The sequence below is a fragment of the Gorilla gorilla genome, chromosome 11, assembly GCF_029281585.2.
Source record: "Gorilla gorilla gorilla isolate KB3781 chromosome 11, NHGRI_mGorGor1-v2.1_pri, whole genome shotgun sequence".
NCBI classification, from domain to species: domain Eukaryota; kingdom Metazoa; phylum Chordata; class Mammalia; order Primates; family Hominidae; genus Gorilla; species Gorilla gorilla.
Window position 1 is genome coordinate 74921148 of NC_073235.2, and position 24738 is coordinate 74945885.

The 24738-nt window shown below is 44.6% G+C and overlaps 1 protein-coding gene across 5 annotated transcripts in view; it reads left to right on the forward strand.

Annotated features, from left to right (window-relative positions):
* Positions 1-319: 319 nt before the first annotated feature.
* ITGA6 (integrin subunit alpha 6) overlaps positions 320-24738 on the forward strand; it is a 79780-nt gene continuing 55361 nt past the window's right edge. For 2 of the 5 annotated variants that reach the window (XM_004032793.5, XM_055379171.2), the window contains exon 1: positions 603-1000. In XM_004032793.5, coding sequence (XP_004032841.1) covers positions 819-1000 — 182 coding nt within the window. In that variant the 5' untranslated portion in view covers positions 603-818. Of the gene's footprint in view, positions 501-602; positions 1001-24738 lie in introns of those variants that run through there. The other 3 variants (XM_063694999.1, XM_063695000.1, XM_055379172.2) reach the window with 3 other exon arrangements.

Below are 24738 nucleotides of genomic sequence, written 5' to 3' on the forward strand. Positions count from 1 at the left end.
TAGGTGATCTGGGGACAAGGCGGAGCTTCGGTTTTCTGATCTGCAAAAAGAAACACCTACCTCATAGGACTATTAGGATGAATTGAGGTAATGGCTGGGTTGTGTACATTATACAGCACTATCAAGGTGTGCGCTGTGATCATTTTTGAGGGTTAGGTCTTTGAGGACCCAGAACAGTCTACACAGCTGTAGTCCCCAAGTGTTGGGCACGCCTTAAGCGCTCCATAAACACCTGTAGAAATGAATGAATGACGTATGCATCTGCACGTGGGCCCACATCTGCAAGAACGGGCTGCTCAGGCAATGAGGCCCGGTGCATCACCTGCACTTTTCTTTATAACGGGTAGTAAAGACTCCCTCGCTCTGTGCTGCTCGGCAACCACAATTCTGTCCACAGAGGGCGGCGCAGTGGGGCTGCTTCGCCGCGAGCTCGCCTCCGGGGCTCTCACGTCGTGGCTTCCGGGCAGGTACCGGGCGGCTGGAGAAGCCAGAGCCGGCGGGTAAGGTGCGGGCGGTGCGCCGGGCCGCGGGCGCGCAAGGAGGGGCGAGAGGGTGGGGAGGGGCGGGGCCGGCGTCCTCGTCACTTGATAAAACGCCTGCGAGTCTCCAGAGAACAACGGGCTCATTCAGCGGTCGCGAGCTGCCCGCGAGGGGGAGCGGCCGGACGGAGAGCGCGACCCGTCCCGGGGGTGGGGCCGGGCGCAGCGGCGAGAGGAGGCGAAGGTGGCTGCGGTAGCAGCAGCGCGGCAGCCTCGGACCCAGCCCGGAACGCAGGGCGGCCGCTGCAGGTCCCCGCTCCCCTCCCCGTGCGTCCGCCCATGGCCGCCGCGGGGCAGCTGTGCTTGCTCTACCTGTCGGCGGGGCTCCTGTCCCGGCTCGGCGCAGCCTTCAACTTGGACACTCGGGAGGACAACGTGATCCGGAAATATGGAGACCCCGGGAGCCTCTTCGGCTTCTCGCTGGCCATGCACTGGCAACTGCAGCCCGAGGACAAGCGGCTGTGAGTTCCCGGACCCTTCCCACCCCCACCGGGGCGCCGGTCTGCGCGCGAGTTGAGGCGAGGGCGCGCCCTGTTCCCGCCGGCCCCGGGGAGTAGTTGGCCCGTGGGTCGCGCCCGGGCCGGCTGAGGCGCACCCAGCGCCCAGCGCGCTCGGCTCCCCGCCCTGACCCGCCCCGCGCGGCGCCTCCCTCCATTCAGCTCGGGAAGGAGGAGAACCCGAGGGCTAGGCTGGGCCCCGGGAGAGTTTACTTTTTTTTCTGTTTTAAACAAAGTGTTTTCCGCCGGTTCTTCCCTCCGGGCATGTTTGCTGGGACCCCGGCAGGTGGCACGCTTTGCTGAGCTTCACGTGTGTGTTTGGGGCTGGGGTGGCGTTCAGGGTCACCGCAGCGCTGCTGTGGGTTTGCAGGGAGCGTAGTTCCAGGATGGTCTAGGCCTTTCCCAAACTCACGGTGCACCCCGTCTCCCCCGCAGACTGGCGCGCCCCGCACAAGTTGGAAAGCCACTTTCCATGTGTCCTGCATGACTTTCCCAGCAAGGCGGGGGCTCTCCTTAGGAGATACTTTTACATGCCTTTGAAAAAAAAAAAAAAAAGATGGGGGTGGGGGCGGGAATTAACCAAACACCTGTTCGCTGGACTAGATCAGCTGAGAAAACAAGTCTGAGTGATGTGCCTAGCCCCCAAAGTACTCGGCCGCACCCGAGACCCGCTCGGCTCCTGCGTTGGGCGGGCACAGCCAAGGGGTTAAAGCAAAATGTCCGATCTGAGCCTGGACTTTCCAAACAAGGTTTGTAAGGGACAACCCCCCACCGTAGCGGTAAACCTCCCAGGAGAAAGAGGAGACCGGCACTACTGGCCTCTCCTTTTATTTCTTAAACAGTGTTTGGTTCCCACATGATCGGCTATTTAAGCCGGAGAGGGTATTTTGGCGCTTAGTCGCCTTAATCGCTGTGGGGTTGCATTCTTGATCTGTGCTACTGAAAAATAGGCTGTAGCAACAAAAGGTCGCCCCTCCCCACCCAGGCCTTGAGTTGAACTAAGGACCTTCCAGGACCGACAGACCGGAGAAAGCAAAGTGCAGCCACAGTGAAGAGATTTTGTGTTTAGGAGAGGCGAATGGGATTTTAGAACTGGAGGAAACCTCTTGATTTCAGCGGTTAACAACTTTGGAATTCGTGAATGTTGCAGCCCCTGAATTTTAGTCAGTTTTTTTTTTTTTTTTCTGATAACACCTGCTAGGTGAAGCACAGAAATTAGCTGGGGGTGGGGAGGCTCTAGGAGGGTGGTCTGAGGCTGTATGCCTGGCCAGCTGCTTATACTCTGCTTTCTCTCAGAAATAATTGTTGTTAAGCTGTAAATCTGAAATGAAAGGTTCCTGTTAACTCAGTTAATAGATGACGTTTATTGTCTCGGAATACTTGGTGTGTAGAATTTGAGCTTGTTAGTGCAGAAATGATTGTGGGCCAGCAGAGGGAATTCATTCTCCTGGGCATTCTTTCTCTGCACCAGAGCCCCACTGAAACAGGTGGCTTCCTTGAAATACTTGTTCAAGCAAAAAGTGTGAAGGGAAAGTACTGGGACAAGAAATATCCTGGCAGTGGAGATTTGCGAAAGGTGACTTTGCCAGGAATCTGTGTCGTGAAGGTTAGCAGCATGCTTGCTAAAACTTGTTACTGCTGCTGGGCTTCTCTGGTATTAGAGCTGAGGCAACTCCTCCCGAGGTAAGGATAAGCCTGCAGTGGGGTCTGATGCCTTCTAGAAAAGCTCTTCTTAGCAGCTGACAGAGGGGAGAGGCCCCGTATAAGGAGACTGTATGTTTCCTAGAGTCCAAAGGCAGTGACCACACTTTAAAGAGGCTGTGGTTTATGTCACGTGCTGCCCACCTCCATGCTTTTGTAAAGCTTTATTCCAGCTTCAGGAATAGCATTGGTCTTCCCAGGAGAACCAGCACACACACAGGCCATAGCACAGGTCAGTTGTCACCTTTGACAGTAAAGAATGTGGGTGTAAATGGCGGAGCCAGTAAGACAGAAAACTTCTGGACCAGCTTCCTAAACTCTATGGAAAAACTTGGTGGGGGTCTTTCAGGGACCTGGTGGGAGAGAGACCTAAGCTGAGATTCCTTCTCGGCCTTTTATTAGCAGCTGTTAATTTACTTTGAGCTTTAATTTCTTTATCTGTAAAATGGAGATATTACTGCTTACTGGGGTTATTATGAGGATTAAGAGATAATATGCAAAGTGCTTAATGCCTGCCTGGCATGGGTACTTGCTGACTAAATGGTAGCTGTTAATGATCATTTAAAAAGCAGTAATTGTGTACCTACTGTGTGTCAGGTACCTTACAAGGTGTCTTAAACATTCTGTGATTCTAAGATTGCCTGAGAGTAAAGCCAAAGGTTGTTGTTTTTGGGTAATGATATTTTAAACTCAGTCATATTTATGAAACCCATGTTCAAAGCAACTTAACTTTAATAGGTCTTAATTAGACTTATAACAAAAGTGAGTTTAATGAACAGGGGACTTTGAGGAAGGAGAAGTAAAATATCAGATGCATGGGATGGTCAGATAAATGCACGATCATAGAAGACCTATCATAAATTTTTGTAGTTTAAATTTTCTATAGTGCCTTTAACTATTCAGTCACATTTTAAACTCCAGTTATGACTTTGACAGAATAATATTGTGTCAGAGAGCCCCAAAACACGTCGGGTGTTCCTAAAGCTTTGGAGACTATAAAATTGAAGTAGATACCATAAACTTCATCCAGGTTTTCAGGCTGTATATTAAAGAAGTTTCAGACTCCAAAAGATTACTCAATGGTCAGCCACGTTGGTCCGCCGAGTGACTGAGGTCAGGGTCTGAGCACCTTGGACTCTTTAATTTCTCTTAGGTAGTTAAGATTGAGTCATTCCCAGAGGTGGAAGGTACATGATGATGACTGTGGGTATATCCAGCCTATGAATCATCACTCTTAGCTCTTCTGGGAAGAGATGGATCTATATATGATCACAGGGAAGAACCTAGAAGAAGCAGATCTATAAGAGATAGTCTCATGAAGTCATTTTGGATTTCTGCCAACCCTCATTTTCTTCTTTATGGGGTCTCTCTCTCTGACCACCGCTGTCTTCCAGAAATGCTCCAGGCCCGCGGTCTGTTCTGTTCTGACCCTTTCTAGGTTTGTTCTTGACTTTTCTCAGACTTGTCATGTTCCATCTCTTAAAATCATATTTTCTGAACTAGAGATCATCTAGTCCAACTGCCTCTCTTTACAGATGAAGAAACTGAAGCTGAAAGTTCAGCTTGAGCAGAATCTTAACAGAATGTGGATTTGAATCTCTGACCCATGCTCATGCCATTTTTAAATGGAAAAGCCAGAAATGTTCTTCAGACCTAGAGAAATCGGCAAGCGTCTGAATTTTGGAAGTGTAGTATATTGTGTTGATTTATCAAACTGCTTCCCATATGCATAGGTCAGGGCTATCTATTTAAATATTGGTGCCTGGACTCTTACTATTGACTCTATTCCAGCTGGCCTTGGAACCAGTTCTGGGTCCGTCCTTCTTTGCCTGCCTCCACCCCATTCCCTTCTGAAAAAGCCCAGTGAAGTGTGGCTATAGCTAGCCAAGAATCAGAGCTGTATTCAGGATGTGTACCTAAGCACTTGCTTCCTTGCATTTATTCACTCGGAGTGCCATGTGGCCCAGGGCCATCTTCCAGGGATTGCTGGGTCACCTTGAATGCTAAGAGCAGAGAAAAAGCCAAAACGGGCAGCGAGACTTACAGGAAGTCTTAGGACTCTGCAAGAAAGCAGAAATAGGCAAGTTTAATTTTAACACAGGCTGGTGTGAGACCAAGTAATGACAGGGTTGGGGGAAAAAAAGGGTCAAAGTATTTATATGGTATGAATAATTTGTTGGGGAAGTCAGGTTAAATGCTTATATAAAAGGATTCCTTTATTATAAAGAAGTGGTTATTCTGTGTTCTCAGTTATATAGACTCTCTTAGCATAACAATATATTGAGATTTAATTTAAGCTTTCATAACCAAATAGTACCAGAATTATGGCGCGTGGTTCCCTGAAGACCTCAGCTCAACATATTACTGTGGACAGTGAGGCCAGTGAATTATTTGGTATTTTCAAGAGGGACAGTGAGACAAAACAGAAAATACTGTTGTAAGCTTAGATGACAGGGTCAATTGTGCCTGAAACACTGATTTAGTGCTGGATCAGCCCATTTTAAGAATATAATCATAGCTTAAGAACCAGTTTAAAATTTCCCCATCCTACACTAAAGCAATGTCTTTAACTCCTTTGGATGTCTGTAGCACATTGTGTCTGACAATTCTGATGTTTTGTGCTTAACTGTGATCCACTATCTTTAGGACATGATCTAATCTCTCCCAACTGGATTGTAGGTTGTGTGAGGGCAGGGGTCTTACATTCATTTCTTTGCCTGCTAGCACCTAGCATATGCCTTGCAAATACAATAGAGTCTGATATTATACACTCAGTTTAACCTGTGACATCAACTCTTCCTGCTGAGGGTGGAGAGAGGGAGAAATCCCTTTCTTTAACCCTTTGCCCTTCCTTGCTCAGGCCTTGGTGTCTTCTGCCTCTGAGGAAACGGAAGCTGTAAGCTTAGCAAAGAAACGCACAAGAAGTTAATTCTTGGTTTTTGATTTTTCAAAGGCGGGGGGTTCCAGCTAAGGGATTTTCATGAGTGTTTGTAAATTTCACCTGGCTTTTGCCCTAAAGGCAGACTTTAGAACCTAACCCCAGAAATACAGGCTGACCTACACTGCAGTGGGTACTCGGGACTTGCTGAGGTGGTTGGTTGTTATGAGGCTGGATAGAGAAGGATGACTGTGGAACAGAGATCTTTCTGAAAGCAACTTGACAGGGGTGTGGGGGTCAAATGGAAGTGTGCAGTACATGTGTGAAGTCACTTGTGAATTGATAGCGGTAGGTTTATTTCTTCAAGGATAGAAAGGGAATCTTGGATATATTTAACTCTTTCAGTAGGATGGTGGGAAGTCTGCTTACCTGCTCCAGGGGTGAGCCTAGGAGCCATAGCATGGGATCTGGGGATCTATGTAGCACCCCCGCTGGCTCCTGGGAGGATGGTAAAGATTACGTACTGCAGCAGTGGGAAGTGGACGTAGTCTCAGCCCCCAGTGCCCATCTTCCCTTTCTGGGCTTGGGTACAACTCTGGAATCAAATAACTTTATATCTGGAAGGAAGCTTAGGGGTTCTGAAACCTGGCTGGTCTTCAGGGTAACTACTTGGGCAACCTTTTATAAAAGTGTGATTCTCAGCCCAGCCTAGATCTGTTACGTCAGTTTCCATAAGTGTGCTCCAAGAATCTGTTCTTAAAGTCTTCTTCGTTTGAGTCAGACTAGCTTTTCTCCTTTACACAGAAGGCAGAGTGTAATGTAGTGACTAAGAGCAGAGCCTAGAGCCAGGTAGGATCAAACCCTTTTCTGCCATTGACTAGCTATGATTTTGTGTGGGATTCCTAACCTTCCTAGGCCTTCCTACCTTCAGCTGTGAAGCTAGTATCCTCGCACATTAGAATAGTCCTGGTCCAGAGTGAGCATTTTGTGTTTGTTAAATGGATGAGGAAACCAAGGCTGTAAGAGGTGCAGTGGCGGCGGCATGTCTAGCAAACTTGGTCTTCAATCTGCATCTTCCCTGCTTCCCGGCCTGTGCTGTGTGTGTGCTTTCTCCTTTTAGGTTTGGTTTTCATCACGTTTAAAGGTTTGGTTTTCATCACATTCTCCCTTTCTTCCATTCCATTCTCCAGTTGAAAAGTGCATCTCAGAAGAGCCATGCCTTCTACTTAGCAGCCTTTCGTAGCTACTAAGCCATAGATAAATCCCAGTGAGGTCTCAGTGTTCAGAGATGAGTGGACAGATGGGTGCATAGACATGACGGGGCAGTGACTGCGAGCTGGATACCCATGGAGGGTGGGTGGTGCAGTTATAGGTTGGGCTTACTGCTAAGGAAACCACCTGTCTGGTTTCCAGGCCTTCTTAGACCTCTAGGACCTTGAAAGCACCCCCACACCTCCATCCCTGGGAGGCTGGATAACTTGCACAACACCCAGGGCAGGTTTGAAAACGATTTATTTTTCTTAGTTTCTTGCTTGGCACTAATGTTTGCTAGGAAGGAGCTTGTGGATTATTGATGATAAAACTGCCTAAGGTTGGAAAGTATGTGGGCAAATATGGAAGTAGTATTTCCTTCACAGGTTTGTTAAACTGGCATTTAGATTTGCAAACACTGATCTCTTGGAACTAAGTTAAAAGGCTAATTGTTAATTAGCCCTGAACTGGGGCAGGTAGATGGGCCGCTCACCAGTGCAGGTCCCTGTCAACTAATAACAGGGTTTGATAACCACCATCAAATCTGCTATCTGGCTTTTCTGCTTAGATAAACAAGGCAAGACGATCTCAAACCAGCGTACCAATTCCGAGGTTGGCATGTTTGTAGAAGACTGTTCGCAGGCTGCAGTGTGGCAGCAGACCCTCCCCAGTTCAGCCCCATGCCAGATTCCAACGTTGGATCCCACTATCGCTTCATCTCATCCTAAATTGGCAGAAAGACTGTTTAGAAAACTAAGTCTCTAAAATCAATTAAATGGTAAAGAAGACTGTTCTGAATTAGGGGGAATGGGAGGAAGTACCACTAAACCCAAGTTACAAAGGGCAAAAACTCATGACATGGAGCCGTGGGTATCTGCTTGCATGTTTATTTGCCAAGCGGCTAGTATATTTTGCATGTCATACAATCTGAAACTTACTTTTTTGAAAAGCCATTTCAGATATAGTATAAGAAAAGCCTTTGAGAGAAACATGCTTTCTAAGCCTGGGAGTATAGAAATAAAAATAAACTTTGCAATAATTTGAAAGGGGCACACTGGTTAGTTGAAGAGTAAGGAAGCACCCAGTAATGCCTGTTTACCCAAGAGCTCTGTTTGCTTTGCTCGGTGATATCAATGTCACTGTGGTTTCTTCATTTTGAAAAGGAAGTTCATTTGTACTGAGGTGGTTTTAAGTGTGTGTGTGTGTGTGTATGATGCAAATGATAATAAACATTTCAGACCCAGAGGGCAGAATGTCACTGAACCTAAGCCTTCCTGAGCCAAATAACTCCTTTGTCCTTGCAGAATCAGGAGCCCTTCTCTTCAGGATATGCTGCCATTATGATAAAGCATTGTGATGTAAAGTTAATGAGAGGATCCTTATCCAAGTGAATCACAGCCAAGGGGTGGAATGGTTGGCCTCTGGTAGGGATGCCCCATTCAGCAGCACTGAGAGTTTGGAGTTGTTCTGTTCTCCTTCCTTCTTGCTGAGGGTAGTAAGAAATCCTCCCTAGGCCCCATTCCCCTGATATATCTTGTGGGTGATGGCCTCTTACTGGCAGTGTGATTATGTATGTCCCTTTAGAACAAAGGTATCGAAACAATAAAAGTTGTGAAATGGAAATGTTTACAATTCTACAAGGCTCCAGAGAGATTAGAGATAGGTAGGAAAAAGGCCAAAGGTGCCGAGAACCTGTTGATTGGACCTAAGGAATCGAGCTTTGCCACGACACAAAACCCAAGAGTTTTGTTTCTTTTTTTTTTGTGTGTGTGTGTAGTGATGCGATTTCAGCTCACTGCAGCCTTGACCTCCTTGGGCTTAGGCAATCCTCCCACCTCTGCCTCCCGAATAGCTGGGGCTGCAAGTGTGCAGCACCACACCCAGCAATTTTTTTGTGTTTTTAATAGAGTCAGAATGTTACCATGTTGGCCAGGCTGGTATCGAACTCCTGGATTCAGGCAATCAGCCTGGCTTGGCCTCCCAAAGTGTTGGGATTACAAGCGTGAGCCACCATGCCCAGCCCCAAGAGTTTTCAAAAAAGGAAGAGTTCAAAGAGGCTCAGAAATGATCAAGTGGACATGCAGAGACATAATTTTAGGAAAGGGATATTATTAATATTTGCCAGTGAGTCCTCGTTACTGCTGGTGAGACTAGGCCCAGGTGCCGACTTAAGACGATACTTTGAAAAAGTTGAGAGGTGGCTTAAAAACCTGAGTGATGAATGAAGAAGACCTCCATGAATTTACAAGTGCAAAGAGAGATGGGTCTGGGCACTGCTGGGCCTTTTAGAGGCTCAAGGACAGTGGCCTTGGGGAAGGCTGAAGGAGACACCTATTGAATTAGATGGTGCCAAGGCTGAGGGAGGACTTTCAGGAATCCCAGACTAGAGAAGTGTTTTAATGCCAAGAACATGGGAAACCCGTTTCAGATACTTTATCAGATAAGCCAGCTTAGAAAGAAAAGCACCTTCTAAGGCTTGCCCTATATTTAGAAAGGGCTGCTACAGAGGTTAACTGAGAAGGGGTTGTAGGAATGTGGAGAGGCGTTGTGAGGATCCTCATTCAGGATGATCTGGGAGGTAAGCTCTGAGAGACAATGATACCTCTGCCCAAGCTTAGCAGCCATGCCAGAAGCCAGCTAAGAAAGTTTTTCAATATCATGGAATATGTAAGCTCTGTAAGCTCATTTATTTCTCTGTGTGTGTGTACATGTTTTAACCCAAAAGAAATAGGGATTTTTGTCTTTATTCGAACATGCAGGGAATGTGGTCTGGACCTGCCAGAGAAACCGTGGCCAGCTTTTTGGGGTTTTCCTATAGAAATTGTTCATTCAACAGATACTCACTGAGTATTTACTATGTATTTGGCACTGTTCTAGTGCTGGGGCTACAGCAGCAAACAAAATAGACAAAATCCCTGCCTATGTTCTGATCGGGGAGACAAACCATAAACAAAAAGGTGTATTATGTTAGATAGTAATAATTAATGCAGAAGTGTTAATGCAAGAGAGGGGAGAATGGTTGATGTGATCTGCAAAAATATAAAGTAGAGAGGGAACAGGGAGTGCAGATGGGGAGGGAAGTGGTCAGCAGTAGGGCTGCCTGGGAAGACTTTGCTGAGAAGGTGAAGCTGCATTCCTGGCAGAGAGAATGGCAAACACAAAGGCCCTGAGGCAGAAGCATGTTCAGGCAAAGCAATCAGTCTCCTTGGAGGCAGATTGTATAGGGCCTTATGGATCATCGAATGACTAGCTTTTACTCATGAATGAGATGGGGAGCATTGGAAGGTTCTGAGAAGAGTAGGACATGTCCTCACTTGGATTTTAAATGGATTTCTCTGGCCTGCCGCCTTGAGAGTAGACTGTATGAGGACAAAGATAGAAGTAATAATACTGACTAGGAGGCTCCTGTAATAAACAGAAAAGAGATGGTGATTTGGACCAATGTGGCAGCAATGAAGATAGTAAAAAGTGCTTGGATTCTGGATATGTCTTGAAAGTAGAGTCAACAGGATTTCCTGGGGACTAGGTATCAGTTGGGACAGACAGAGTAGAGAAGAATGTGTCCAAAGTTTTTGACCTGAGCAGCTGGAAGGATGGAGTTGTATTATGGTTTGGGGAGAGATGTGAGAGGAATAGATTTTGGGGGCAGGGCAGGAGTATGGTTTTAGATATGTCAGGTTTGGAGTGTCTAGACAGCCAAGTGAGTTATTTAGGCAGTTGAGTAAGCAGCTGAGTCAATTAAAAAAATTGAATTTAAAAGCCTGAAGTTCAGTTGGAAAGGTTTGATTGGTGATGCAAGTAGAGGAGCCTCTAGGTTGTGTTTAGAATGATGAACTGATGAGGGCACCAAGGACGGGGATGGAGGCCTGAGCCCTATGGTGTTCTTACACATGGAGGTTAGGGAGAGCCCTGGAGACTGACACCCATGGCAGGAGGAGAGGGAGGGAGTGTGTGGTCCTGGAAACCACATGATGGGGTTTCAAAGAGGAAGTGAAAGATCAGTTATATCAAATGACACTTACTGAGATTTGATCGCTAGATTGGCAATGTAGAAGCCACTGGCGGCCTTGTGAGAGCACTGATGGGGAGGAGTGGGAGCAATGCCTAATTGGAGTGGGTTTGTGAGGGAACAAGAGAGAAGGAATTGGAGACCATAGGAACTCTTGAGGGGTTTTTGCTGTAGAGGGGAGCAGAGCCATGGCAACAACTGTAAGGGGAAATAGTGGGTTTTTGTTTTGTTTTGTTTAAGATGGGAGAAGATTATAGTGAGCTGGTTTGATGAAGATGATTCAGTCAAAAAGGAAAAGTTAATGCAAGAGAGGGGAGAACTGTTGGTGTGACCTCACCAACTGAGTAGGTAAGAGGACGTACCGTGGGGGAGGTGGCCTGATGACTGGAGCAAGGGTAGCTCATCACAGTTATGAGGAAGAAAGGTCGGATGAGGGGCACAGATGCAGGTAGGTGGCTAATTATCCTGGTGGAAGGGCATGGGGTTTTTCCATTGCTTCTAATTTCTCAGTGAATAATAATAAGTCATTAGCCCTAAGTTACTCAGTAGTTGTGTAAAAGTTTGCCTCATTAGGAGTAAGAACTTCACTGAGGCAGATGGATGTGGATTTGAATCTCAGCTCCTTTACATTCTATTGATTTTGACGTTGGACAAATTACTTATCTTCATTGGTCAAATGGAGGTACTAATAGCACCTACCTCAGAGGGTTGTGAACATTAAAGGTGAGGATAAAGCACTTAGCAGAGTACCTGGCATATCCAATCAACATCAGCCTTTACTGTTATGGGTCCCTTAAAGTAAAATATGAACATAATTCCCTCACACTGGGGAGTTTTTGTAGCTCTCTTATCTTTTCAGTCTGGTGGACAGCAGAGGTTACCCTTTGGGGGCCAGGTCAAAGGTTAAGTTTCCCTATGGAAGACTACAACTGGAGGGCAGTCCACAGGCCGCCATGAAGTATACATTGTTTTGATGAAGACAGGAAGAGGAAATATGGGACTTGGAAGAAGGAAGAGAAGATGGCAACATGTCAAAACTGTTTGGCAATCTGCAGACCTTTGTGCTATATTTGAGCTACAGAGAACCACGACTTTTTATTTTGAGTTCTTACAAGACTCATTTTAGGTGTGGAGAGAGCTCTTCCCATGTGGGTCTGCAGCTCCAGAATTGGGGAGTGCCTTGGATGGCACAGTCCTGGTGTATCCTGCAGGCTGAGTGGACAGGAGGGCATTGACTGGGTGTGTGTGATACAGGGTGGAAGCCAGCTCCGAGAACATGGCAGGAGAGCCAAGGCTGTGCTTCCTGTTCCTGCTGGCCTGGTTGATTTGTCTTTGTAATCCTAGTCAATGCATCCAGCGTCTCAGTGCATATATTGAATCAAAAATGACGAATGGCCTTGTTGAATTGTCAGGAGTGTAGAAAATGAGGCTCAATCAGCACTTTGGGTTCTAAAATACTGTCCTTTTTCAATCTCTTCTTTCAAGATTATTGGTATAGACCTTGAGGGAAATCTGAGTTCAAAAGGAAATAGAATATCTTTGAATTTTGCAAAAGTGTGAGTCATCAGGACTTGAGCATACATTCCCCTGGTGTGCTGCAAATCAGATATGAAACATCTTCCTGAGGTGGCATGGTGGTGGCATAAAAGCTTCATTATAGTACGGAATGAAGTGTGTACTTATATAAAACACAAGTCTTCGAAGACATTGCAAGCTTTTGGTGGTTGCTTTGCACTGTGCCTCTGTACATGTTCACCTGCCTCTGTCATTCAGTGCTTTTGTGAAAATGGCTGGGAAGCATTGACCAGCTCAACCTTTTCTCTCTGGAAGGAAGACTGAGACCCAGAAAAGTCAAGTGACAGCTAGTCAGTGGTAATGTGGGCCCTGAAACCTAGCTGCCCAGTGCCCAGTCCACCTGATGCCATACACATCTTCCGTTTGGTGAAATAGCCCATTCTTGGAGTTAAACTTGTGCCACATAAATCTTGCCCTTAATAGAACAGTATCTTGGGTTTTTAAATGTCCCCTACATAGTGGGCTGGGAGAGATAGCAAATACAGCCACTGTCACCCCTTCCCCTGCTTACTAGGGCACTCCAAATGACCATAGCACATTTTTTCAGTGGAGTCTCAGAATTCTTCAGGTCAACATTGGTCAGCCTTCACTGTTGTGTGGGTGTTTGCAAATAAGACAGCACCTGTTTGCCCTCCTGGCCTTGCTAAATCCCGTGCATATGGAAGGCACCCTATAAATGTATGCCTGATGGATATGAGTCCTGTTGGTTTGTGAGCTTCTTAAGAACAAGGCTGACATCTTGTTCAGTTTTGGTTCAAATCTAATACATAGAAATGGATATTCAGTAGGTATTTGTTGAGCTCTTTGATTCCCCAAATACGTTAAAGGCTTTTAGAGAACAGGAACCAGGGTAACCATTTCTTTAGAATGATCTTTTACATGCTGGTACTTTGAAAAAAAATTGTGGTAAAATATACATAACATAAAATTTATTTTAACCATTTTAAAGTGTATGATTCAGTATTGTTAAGTATATTCACATCATTTCTTGCCCGGAAATGATGTTGTTTCATATTATGAGGCCATAAAGTATTGATAAGCTAAACAAACTTTAACTCAATATATGATTGTGCTGTATCATTTAGTACTATATTCTAATGTGTATTAGTGGCAATGAAATTTAAAGTTTAACATATTTATGGTACAAGTTGAAATTTAGTCTCATAGCTTATTATGTGTTTTTCCAATCTGGTTAAGGACTGCTATGAGTTGAATTCAGCAGTTGTATACCTGGCACCAACAGCCTTTGAGAAACCAAGTAATTTAAGTTTTTAATTGAGTAACAGAAAATTGCAACTGATAAAATGCCTGGCTATATTAGCTTATTTGTCATTTATATGTTGTTAGTACTCCTTAACTCTTGGTAGCTTTAAGATGAAACCAAGAGTGGTTTCAGTTGCATTCTGTGTTCTGATTGAAGCTGAGGCTTGATTTGTGGCTTGAAGTTTGAAAGGAAGTGCCTGTTTGTTCGGGGAACACCAATTGGACTAACAGCTGTCCTTTGTATTAAGGTCATCTTTAGCTTGTCTTGCAAATACTTTCCTTGTTCACTAATCCCTGCTCCCCACCCTGCTTCCTTTAGACCCATGTTAATCTATTACCTGGGAGCAGCTCTAGATTCTTGAGTTGGTAATGACTAATTTCTCCGTAGCTTTCATCCTGTTGAGTTTAATAGGCTCTCTTTTTTCTTACAGATGTTTTCATGATGAGATTTCTAATAAGCTATTTGGGAGCTATCAGAATAGAAACTAATAAATACTATCTATCTATTAGCTGTCAGAATAAAAGCTTACTGAGGGTCCTGAACTGTGAGGCCACTGAAGGCAGGGGTTTGGGTCTGATTTATCTGTGTTTGCCTAGAGCTTTAACAGAGCCTGACACTTGTAACTCTTAAAAATATGCTTTAAAATAAATCTAAACTCAGGCATGGTGGCTCATGCCAGTGATCCCAGCACTTTGGAAGGCTGAGGTGGGAGGAAGGCCTGAGCCTAGGAACTCAAGGTGAGAGTGAGCTATGATTGTGTCACTGCACTCCAGCCTGGGTAACAGAGTGGAGACTCTGTCTCTTAAAAAAAAAAAAAAAAAAAAAAAATCAAACCTCAGTGCATAAGACACAGGTGTTTTCATCTGTGAACGAGAGTAGACACATTCTAGTAATACCCAATGTTTTTGTGAATTTCTTTACAATTGAAACTATTTTCCACTTGTAGAAGTTGGGAAGGAACTTGGGGAATGGCCTGGAAAGGTAGACCACCACCCTCATTTCATAGAACAAGAAACGGAGACCTAGGATTTGTCATAGTCCTGCAGCCAGCTACAGACAGAGCTGTGCCTGCAATTCCCTTCTTGTCCTGAGTTGTTTGTGCTTCATTTCCCACTAGAACCCCATCCCGCCCTCACCCCTAAGCAGAGGTCCAGCTAGCTAATGTGTCTGTTTTTATAAAATGCCACCAGAAGCTTAAGTACGTCGGTTCGTGTCCCATCAAACTTGTCCAAATCTCTTTCTCATCATAGAGAGGTACCATCCTGAGTTGCTCAGATGATAAACATTTCTCCATTAGAAACTAGGCTCGGATTTGCCTGTGGCCACAAATCCAGAAGCAGCTGTGTGTTCCCCATGTTTGTCACCAACCCCTGCGTCATGTTTCTGAATAAGGAGTCCTGGTTACCGCCACACCCCTCATTCATTGCTTTAGATTAGATGAAAGGCGAGGTGCCTGACTCAGGCCACGACTCACTCTGCTTGGGTAAATCCAGCTCCTCCCGGTAGCAAGTGATTGCCCCAGGCAGGTTGAGGAGTGCCCACAGCATCCAGGACTAAAGCATTTGGACCCTGCAGCTATTTATAAACAGCACTTTACAGTGCTTTCGGTCTGAATATTGGGACTCCCCTGGAAAGGACAGATTCAGTCCTTTCTGAAAGGAGGATAGAGGAAGGGTGAGGAGTTCTTGTTGGATGTGTTTTCATAGCTGAAAGGTTCCCCTGAATGCTGTCAGTGCCATGGATGTTTATAGGGAAGGTTAGAGTTCCTGTCTCTGATGTCATTCATTTTATGCTGCAGCTCACTTGACTGTGGGACTCCCTAGGAAAGCTTGTCTACCTTTTCAGCTGTTGCACCTCTTTTCTTCCATGTAGTTTGCCCTCTGCCTTACATTCACTCTTCATTGTAATGCCCCAGTTGCCAGCACAGTGCCTGGCGCACAGTAGGTACGTGTTTGTGAGCTTGCTTTACTGATGTGTTGTCATGCCTCTGGAACGGGCTGTAAAAATCAATCTTTGACTCTTTGCCAGCAACTGCCTACATAAAGAGAGCATGTGTGAGCTTGTTTTATGCAATTATAAGGTTTGCTTCATGACTTGTGGGCGCTGATTTTTTTTTTTTAACCTCACTATCTCCATCATTTTCTCTGCAAGATTTTCAGTGACCCCCGTGTCCATGGACTGACCTCCATTTTTAAAATTTCATTTTTAATTTATTTTTGAATAGGTAGTACAGTCACATGGTACAAATATTAAAACTACGAAGATGGAATGAAAGTCAGCCTCCCACCCTTGATCTCTAGGCATCCTATTCTTCCTGGAGGCAACCATTGTTTTACCAGCTTACTGTGAATCTTTCAGAGCTACCTATACATTTACAAGCAAATATGTACATAGATTTTTTTACTCATTTGCCATGTAGATTCTTTTGCACCTTGCTCTTTTTCTCTTGGTATGTTTTAATGCCTGTTCAATCTTGTAAATAAAGAGCTTCGTTATTATTTTTAATCTCTGCATAACACTCAGTTTCGAGGATGAACTATGATTTATTTAACCAGTCTGGGTATTCAGATAATTTCTAATCCTTCGCTGTTAAAAGCAGTGCTGCAGTGAAGAACTTTATGCTTCCCTCATTTCACCTTAAATGGATTAATTTAAGGTGAATTAATTAATTCCTAGTGCAGAGTGGCCTGGCCGGCGTTGTTGTTTTAATGGTCATGGCTGATTCTGGAGGAGTGGCTGCCCTCATTCCTTTCTATCCTAACCATCTGATAGGACCACAGGCTACGCTATCAGTGGGTTTAGTAGAGTCTTTTCAGCAATAGAGTTGCCAGCCTTATGCCCAAGCTGTTGGATCCCTGAAGGCTTCAATGTTTGTGTCCTAGCTGTACTTTATGCTTGTTAAAATGTATGTGTTAAAATTAGAATGGCTTGTTGGAATGTGTAAGATTGCGTATAGTGTTTCATGTTTCATCACTGTGTTGAGTTTACAAAGTTACTTGATGTTATTTCTTTTTTCTTTTTTGAGGCAGGGTCTCACGCTTTCGCCCAGGCTGGAGTACGAGTGGTGCACTCACGGGTTACTGCAGCCTCAACCTCCTGGGCTCAGGTGATCCTCCCACCTCGGCCTCCCGAGTACCTGGGACTACTGGCATGCACTACCACGCCTGGCTAATCTTTGTATTTTTTGTAAATATGAGGTTTCACCATGTTGTTCAGGCTGGTCTCAAATTCCTGGGCTCAAGTGATCCTCCCACCTTGGCCCCCAAAGTTCTGGGGTTACGGGAGTGAGCCACCATGCCTGGCCCATCGTTTCATTTGATCCTTGCAACACCCTATGAGAACATTTAGATAGAACGATTTCACAGATAATCCATAGTGATACTCAGCTAACGGGTGGTACTGCCAGGACTTGAACCCACCATGCTTGTAACTTCCTTGATATTTCTAATTATGGTTTTGGTCTGCCAGTTTGTTATGGAGCAGAAAAGAAGATGTAAGCTTTCTGGAGGTAGTAGCTGCTACAGGCATACACTATATTATCTCAGCAATAGCAAGTCCAAGTAGGACTGATTCAGTATACACAAAGAAGTATTAGTTGCTAAAATATTGAAGTAACTTTCATTCTGGTTGGTACAGGTTGAGTATCCCAAATATGAACAACCAAAATCTGAAATGCTCCAAAGCTGGAAACTTTTTGAGTGTTTTTGAGTGCCTGCCAACATGACATGCAAGAGAAACATTCATTGGAGCATTTCGGATTTTGGATTTTTAGATTTGGGATGCTCAGTATTAATGCAAATATTCCAAAATCCCCGCCCCTGCCCCCCGCCAAAAAAAACCAAAAACCCAAAACACTTGTGGTCCCAAGCATTTCAGAAAAATGATACTCAACCTGTAAATAGCTTTGCCCCAAGCCCCCCTGAGTTTCTTTCTCTACTTCCCTGGCCAGTTTTCACATAGGAACCCCCCTAATCGCCACATATTTCCCCCCACAACCCAGCAATAAAGGGGAAATGCCCTCATAAGCGAGGAGCCCCTGGATTGTAGCTCCCGTGCTATGGCCACCATCTGTGCTCGCTAATTGGTTCCCAAGCCATACTGGTCCCTAAATATTCTTAAATCTCTAAGTGCAGGAATGGAGTATTAAACAATGTAAGCGTTTAGGCATATAACTTGATTTCTGTAGGTTTGGTTTTGTTTTGTTTTGTTTGACAGAGAGTCTTGCTGTCACCCAGGCTGGAGTGCAGTGGCGGGCTCTTGGCTTACTGCAACCTCTGCCTCTCAGGTTCAAGTGATTCTTCTGTCTCAGCCTCCCGAGTAGCTGGGACTACAGGCGCCCACCACCACGCCTGGCTAATTGTTTTGTATTTTAAGTAGAGACAGGGTTTTGCTATGTTGGCCAGGCTGGTTTGAACTTCTGACCTCAAGTGACTGCCCGCCTCAGCCTCCCAAACTGCTGAGATTACAGGCATGAGCCACTGTGCCCAGCTGGTATTTATACTTTGTAAATTGCCTTTGTTGTTCTTAGTATCCTATTTCTAAATCTGTTGTCTTTTTCTTTTCTTTTCTTTTCTTTTTTTAAATAAAAAAAAAAAAGGCCGGGCGCGGTGGCTCACGCCTGTAATCCCAGCACTTTGGGAGACCGAGGCGGGTGCATCACGAGGTCAGGAGATCGAGACCATCCTGGCTAACACGGTGAAACCCCGTCTCTACAAAAAATACAAAAAATTAGCCGGGCATGGTGGTGGGCGCCTGTAGTCCCAGCTACTTGGGAGGCTGAGGCAGGAGAATGGCCTGAACCCGGGAGGCGGAGCTTGCAGTGAGCTGAGATCGCGCCACTGCACTCCAGTCTGGGCGACAGAGTGAGACTCCGTCTTTTTTAAAAAAAAAGAAAAGAAAAAAGAAAAAAAAAAGCCTGAAAGACCTCTTTTGGTTTTGCTTTTTGCTTTGTCTTTGTCTTCCCGGCCTCTAAAAATCTGGGTAGCTGGTCTGAGGTGTTGGGACCCAGGACTTGCTCTCTTGTTGCTCCACCATTGGAGCCTCAACCTCAAATTCAAGGTGGTGGCACCTATGTTCCAGGCAGCTGAAGAAAGGAGCAAAGAACAGAGCCAAAGGCACATGCATGCTATCTTCTAAGGAAAATTATTGGAAGCAGCAGTGTGATGCTTTGTCACACGTCCTATTCAGCAGAACTGAGTTGTGTGGCACATCCGGCTAAAGAGGGAGGTTCAGTTGAGTAGTAGTTATTCAGGGTGGCCTTATGCCCAGCTAAAAAGTCTTTTACTATGGGAAAGAGGAGAACTGATGTTGGGTGACAGCCAGCACTCTCTGGCAGAGCTACTAAGCCTGTTGTTTCATTTATCTCATTTAGAAAATAAACTGTGACCATATTAATTTCCTTTTCAAAGCACTGAAAAATTTGTATTTCCTAAACTATTGGAGTAGTAAAATGGGTATGGTGACCCACCAGGTGTGAGCTCATTAAGTCTACCTTTTCTCTTCTTGTTTTTTATTTAAAATATTTTATTGAAAAATGATGGAATTTAAAGTTGCTTTTTCCTTTGCAGATGAACTATTCGATAACAGGTTTTAAGAAATGAATCTTATTTTTTGAGTTAACACTGATAATATTTATGCTTGGTACACTTGAAATAGAAAAACCTGCTTGGTCACAACATGCTAGAATTTAAAATTATTAAAAGTGATGAATTAATGATAAAACTTTATTCCCATAACAGAAATTTACTAAGCATCTACTATGTGCCAAGCACTGTGCAAAGGTCAGGGATGGAAATGGTGAGCTCACAATCCAGTGTGTACAGTTTCCTAGACTTGGTTTCTTGAAAGGAAAACTCACTAGAGATTGGACTCCAAATCACAAATGTCATTTGGCAACTGATAAGTCGGGTATCTGGTAATTCAGAAGCACAGGAAATGATTAAATGCCACATTTGACAAGATCTGGCAGCTGCCTTGTGAAACTGAAAGAACAGGATTGCTTGGAGACAATTATCAGAACTTGGACTTTCATTTTTCCTTGCTGCAGTAGACAGTGTTTTATTGTGGCTCTTTAAGAGATGTCTTAGTGGTATGAATTGCTTGGTCAGCTGAAAACTTTTCACCTAATTTAATTTTATTTTTAATTTTTTTGAGACAGAGTCTCACTCTGTTGCCCAGGCTGGAGTGCAGTGGTGCAATCTTGGCTTAGTGCAACCTCCACCACCCAGGTTCAAGCGATTCTTGTGCCTTGGCCTCTGAAGTAGCTGGGATTACAAGTGTGCACCACCGTGCCCGGCTAATTTTTGTATTTTTAGTAGAGATGGGGTTTCGCCATGTGGGCCAGGTTGATCTCAAACTCCTGACCTCAAGTGATCTCCCTGCCTGAGCCTCCCAAAGTGCTGGGATTATAGGTGTGAGGCACCACGCGTAGCCAAATTTTATTTTTATTTTTATTTATTTATTTTTTATTTTGTGAGATGGAGTCTCACTCTGTCGTCCAGACTGGAGTGCAGTGGTGTGATCTCCGCCTCCCAGGTTCAAGCTATTCTCATGCCTCAGCCTCCCAAGTAGCTGGGATTGCAGGCGTCCACCACTACGCCCAGCTAATTTTTGTATTTTTAGTAGAGACGAAGTTTTACCATGTTGACTAGGCTGGCCTCGAACTCCTGATCTCAAGTGATTCGCCCATCTCAGCCTACCAAAGTGCTACGATTACAGGTGTGAGTCACCACACCCAGCCCCAATTTTATTTTAAAATGAGCTAGTTATATATTTATTTCTGTACTTACAAATTTCTGTTGAAATGGAATTCTTGATCATTTTAAATGCAGGCCAGTTGCTTTTGTGATTTTTATGTTGTTGCTAATGTTATTCTTTTTTCCTTGAGGTTATTGAAATTCTTATGTTGGGAGATAAGAAGCAAGTGTTGGTGGACCAAGGTCACACCAAAAATAGATCCTGGGGATAGAACCAGAATTCCAGAATTCTTTTCCTGTCTCCTCCTCCATTTTCCTGATCTGACCACTCTTATTAGAATATTCCATTTAAATAGTTGAAATCGAGGGTTGTGATTTCACATTTTTTTCCCCCGGTACGTGGTAAAGACTTTGAGCTGAAGGAGTTGAAAGTTGTGGATGTTAAAAACACGTTCTGCTTTGGATGTTCCTTTATTGCATGAGCTCCCTTGCTCTTAATGAGACACACCCATAGTAAAGTGCACTGAGTCAGGTTAAGAACTAGAACCCTCAGGCGCAAATGTCACATGAGCATCATATTCACTAGAAAATGGGTTTAGTTCTAGCATGCTCTTTCAAGGAGGCAGGAAAGAAGGCATCTTGTGAAATTTTGGGAAGGCCAGGATAAAATTGCTGGTCTTGTGCTCCAGTTAAAGGTAACAGGTATTCTTTGCCTTTAATTTTGCCTTTAGCACAGATCTCAAAGTACTTAATAGACGTTAATTATAACTGACCATGATCTTGTAATAGATTTTTTTTTAATGAGTAAACTGGGGTGTAGTGATGTCATCAAATCAAGCAGAAAGGAGACTCTTGGAGTAGTGGTTTAGAGCAAGATCTGGGAGCCCGGGAGTGCTAGGCACAACTCCTGGTTTGTCACTTACCAGCTTTGTGACCTTGGACAAGTTACTTGTCTTCTCAATTTGTGTCCACATTTGTAAAATGGGTAATGGCAATAGTGTCTCTTATATTATTGTCTCTTATAGTGTCTCATATTATTAGGCAGAGTACCTAATATGAGAGCATAGGAGATGATAGCTGTTGGGGCATTATTAATAATAGCTTGTTTGCCTCCTTTGAAAGTAGGCTATGTTTGTGATTTCTTAGAAGGTTATTAGAAATCTAGTCTTTTGAATGTGGAGTTGTAGTTTATAGTCAAAAGAGAGCCTCAGCCTTTTAACCAACTTTCTGTGTAAACATGAAAATTCCGGGCTGGATTTGTTCCACTGTGAATTTTAGCTCACACTTGCCCAACTGGATTATCCAGTAAGTATAATTTAAAAATAGGGTTTGGTTTTTCTTCTTCAAACACCCTTAAGGTTACAAAAAAAAAGCAGGATCTGCTTCCTGCCCTCAAGGAGTTTATAGCCTAGTAAAGTGAAATTGGGAGAAGTACTTGCCCTTGGAGATGATGAAACTTGAGTTAGGGGTCTTGAAGGCAAAATCGTAGGTAAGGCCTGGAGCTGGAGCTTGGTAATTGACAGTGTTTATGGGGTTGGGGGCAAGGTGGCAGGAAAATGTGAGCAAAGGCGTCAAAGTCCTTGTGTGCCTGGGAAGTGAGAGGAGGAGGGGCAGCTCCTGGTGGATGGCCAGGGTGTGGCTAGATGGAGGAGGAGGGCTCCCAATTGTGGTGGAAAGAATGCTGCACAGTGGGAAGGGCACTGGGCTGGAAGCCCTACCCATGTCAGGGAATGTCTGAGCCTCAGATTTTTATTTTCTAGAATGAAGATACTTACCCCCCAATTGCTGAGATATTTGAATAAAAGTATATGTGAAGGATTTTGTAATTATAGAATTCCTACAAATGTGAGTAGTTCGTTTGCTACTTTTTTGGCGAAGAAAAATATTGGGATGCATGAATAATATCTACCTAAGGTTGTATTCATCCCATTTATTGCATGCCAAGGATATACCAGCTACTGCTCCAGATGTTGTATTCAGGGAACAGAAGAAGAGTCCCTGTGCCCATGGAGCTAACAGTATTCTAGGGGAGGAAAGATGGACAGCTGACTTTCACGATCTCAGGTACTGATGAAGATTGTGAAGATTATTACATCAGGTGAATGTAGGGGTGATTTAGAGAGAGCTGGTAGCTAGGCTGTTCAAGGAAGGGCCTCTGTGAGAAAGGGGATGGTTGGCTGGGTGTGGTGGTTCACGCCTATAATCCCAGCACTTTGGGAGGTTGGGAGTTTGAGACCAGCCTGACCAGCATGGAGAAACCCCGTCTCTACTAAAAATACAAAATTAGCCCGGCGTGGTGGCACATGCCTGTAATCCAGGCTACTTGGGAGGCTGAGGCGGGAGAATTGCTTGAACCCGGGAGGCAGAGGTTGCAGTGAGCCGAAATCATGCTACTGCACTCCAGCCTGGGCAATGAGAGTGAAACTTCCTCTCCAAAAAAAAAAAAAAAAAAAAGAGAAGGGGATGGTGGAGTTAGCCCTGAGGAATGTGAAGGATGCAACCAGCGAAGAAGATCTGAGTCAAGAGTGTTCGGAACCAAAGGAAGCGACTGCGGTTACTCTGAGATGGAAATGAGGCTGCTATGTTCAAAGGACAGAAACGGAGTCAGTGTGGCAGGAGTGCACACCTTAGAGGGTGCAGCTGGAGAGGCAGAGAAAGGGCCACTCACCATGGGTCTTGTAGAATGTGGCAGGAATTCAAATTTCATTCCATTGCCCGTCGGAACCCACTGGAGGGCTGTAAGCAGAGGAATGATGTGATATGACCTGAGATGTGTAAAGAACAGCAGTTGCAAAGAACAGATGTGGAGGATGGGCTGGGGTGGAACAAGAGTAGAAGCAAACCAGTTAGAATGATGCTATAGTTGTTCAGGTATGATGTGATGGTGACTCAGGCCTTTGTTTTAGGAGTTTGCAGGAGCTCAGAGCAGACAGTGAAAGTGGCCACCTTGAAGCAAAACACAAATGAAAGGGTTGATCACAAACTGGATTAAAGTTAGCAGTGAGAATACTGGAAAGGAACTACTGAGAAGTGGTCAGAGTAAAATGTGGAGGTAGAGCCTGTAGACTTTACTGACGCATTGGACGTGGGATATAAGGGCAAGTGAAGAATCAATGATGACTTCTAGGTTTCTGGCCTGAGCACCTGGGTAGATGGTGTACATTTAGTAAGATAGAGAAGGGGGCCGGGCATGGTGCCTCAAGCCTGTAATCCCAGCACTTTGGGAGGCTGAGACAAGTGGATCACTTGAAGCCAGGAGTTTGAGACCAGCCTGGCCAACATGGCAGAACCCCATCTCTACTAAATATATATATATTTTGTATGTGTGTGTATATATATATATAATATATATAATTTATTTATATAATATACAAATATATTTGTATATTTATATACAAATATATATATACAAATATATATTTATATAATATATAAATTATATACGTTTAAATAAATATATATTTATCTTGTATATATAAATATGTATATTTTGTGTGTGTGTATATATACACACACACAAAAATTAGCTGGACGTGGAGGCGCATTCCTGTAATTCCAGCTTCTTGGGAGGCTGAGGCATGAGAATCACTTCAACCTGGGAGGCAGAGGGTGCGGTAAGCCAAGATTGCACCACTGCACTCCAGCCTGGGTGACAGAGTGAGACTCTGTCTCAAAAGAAAAAAATTTTTAAATAAAAATAGGGAAGGAGGCCGGGCACAGTGGTGTAATCCCAGCACTTTGGGAGGCCAAGGCCGGTAGATCAGTTGAGGTCAGGAGTTCAAGACAAGACTGGCCAACATGGTGAAACCCTGTCTCTACTAAAAATACAAAAATTAGCCTGGTGTGGTGGTGGGCACCTGTAATCCCAGCTACTCGGGAGGCTGAGGCAGGAGAATCACTTGATCCCAGGAGGCAGAGGTTGTAGTGAGCCGAGATCGCACCACTGCACTTCAGCCTGGGCAACAGAGCGAGACTCTCTTAAAAAAAAAAGGGAATGCTTATGGCAAGCCTGGCTGGGGGAGAAGCTGAGTTCTATTTTGAATGTGTTAAATGTGAGATGTTAAGTGGAAATGTTTACTAGGCAGTTGAATATCTGAGTATGGAGTTAGGAGAGAGGCTGGGGCTGAAAAGAGGTGTTTTGAGAGTTATCAGTGAATGGATGGTGTTTCCAGCCACAGGATGAGAGCGCAGCTAGAGATGAGGAAAAGGTCTAAGAGCTGGTGGAAGAGAGGAGCAACCAGCAAACTCGAGGAGAAACTGGCAAATATCGACTGACTTGTACATCCATCTGCCTTGCTGTCCTTCCTCCCACTGTTTGGTCTAGTTCCC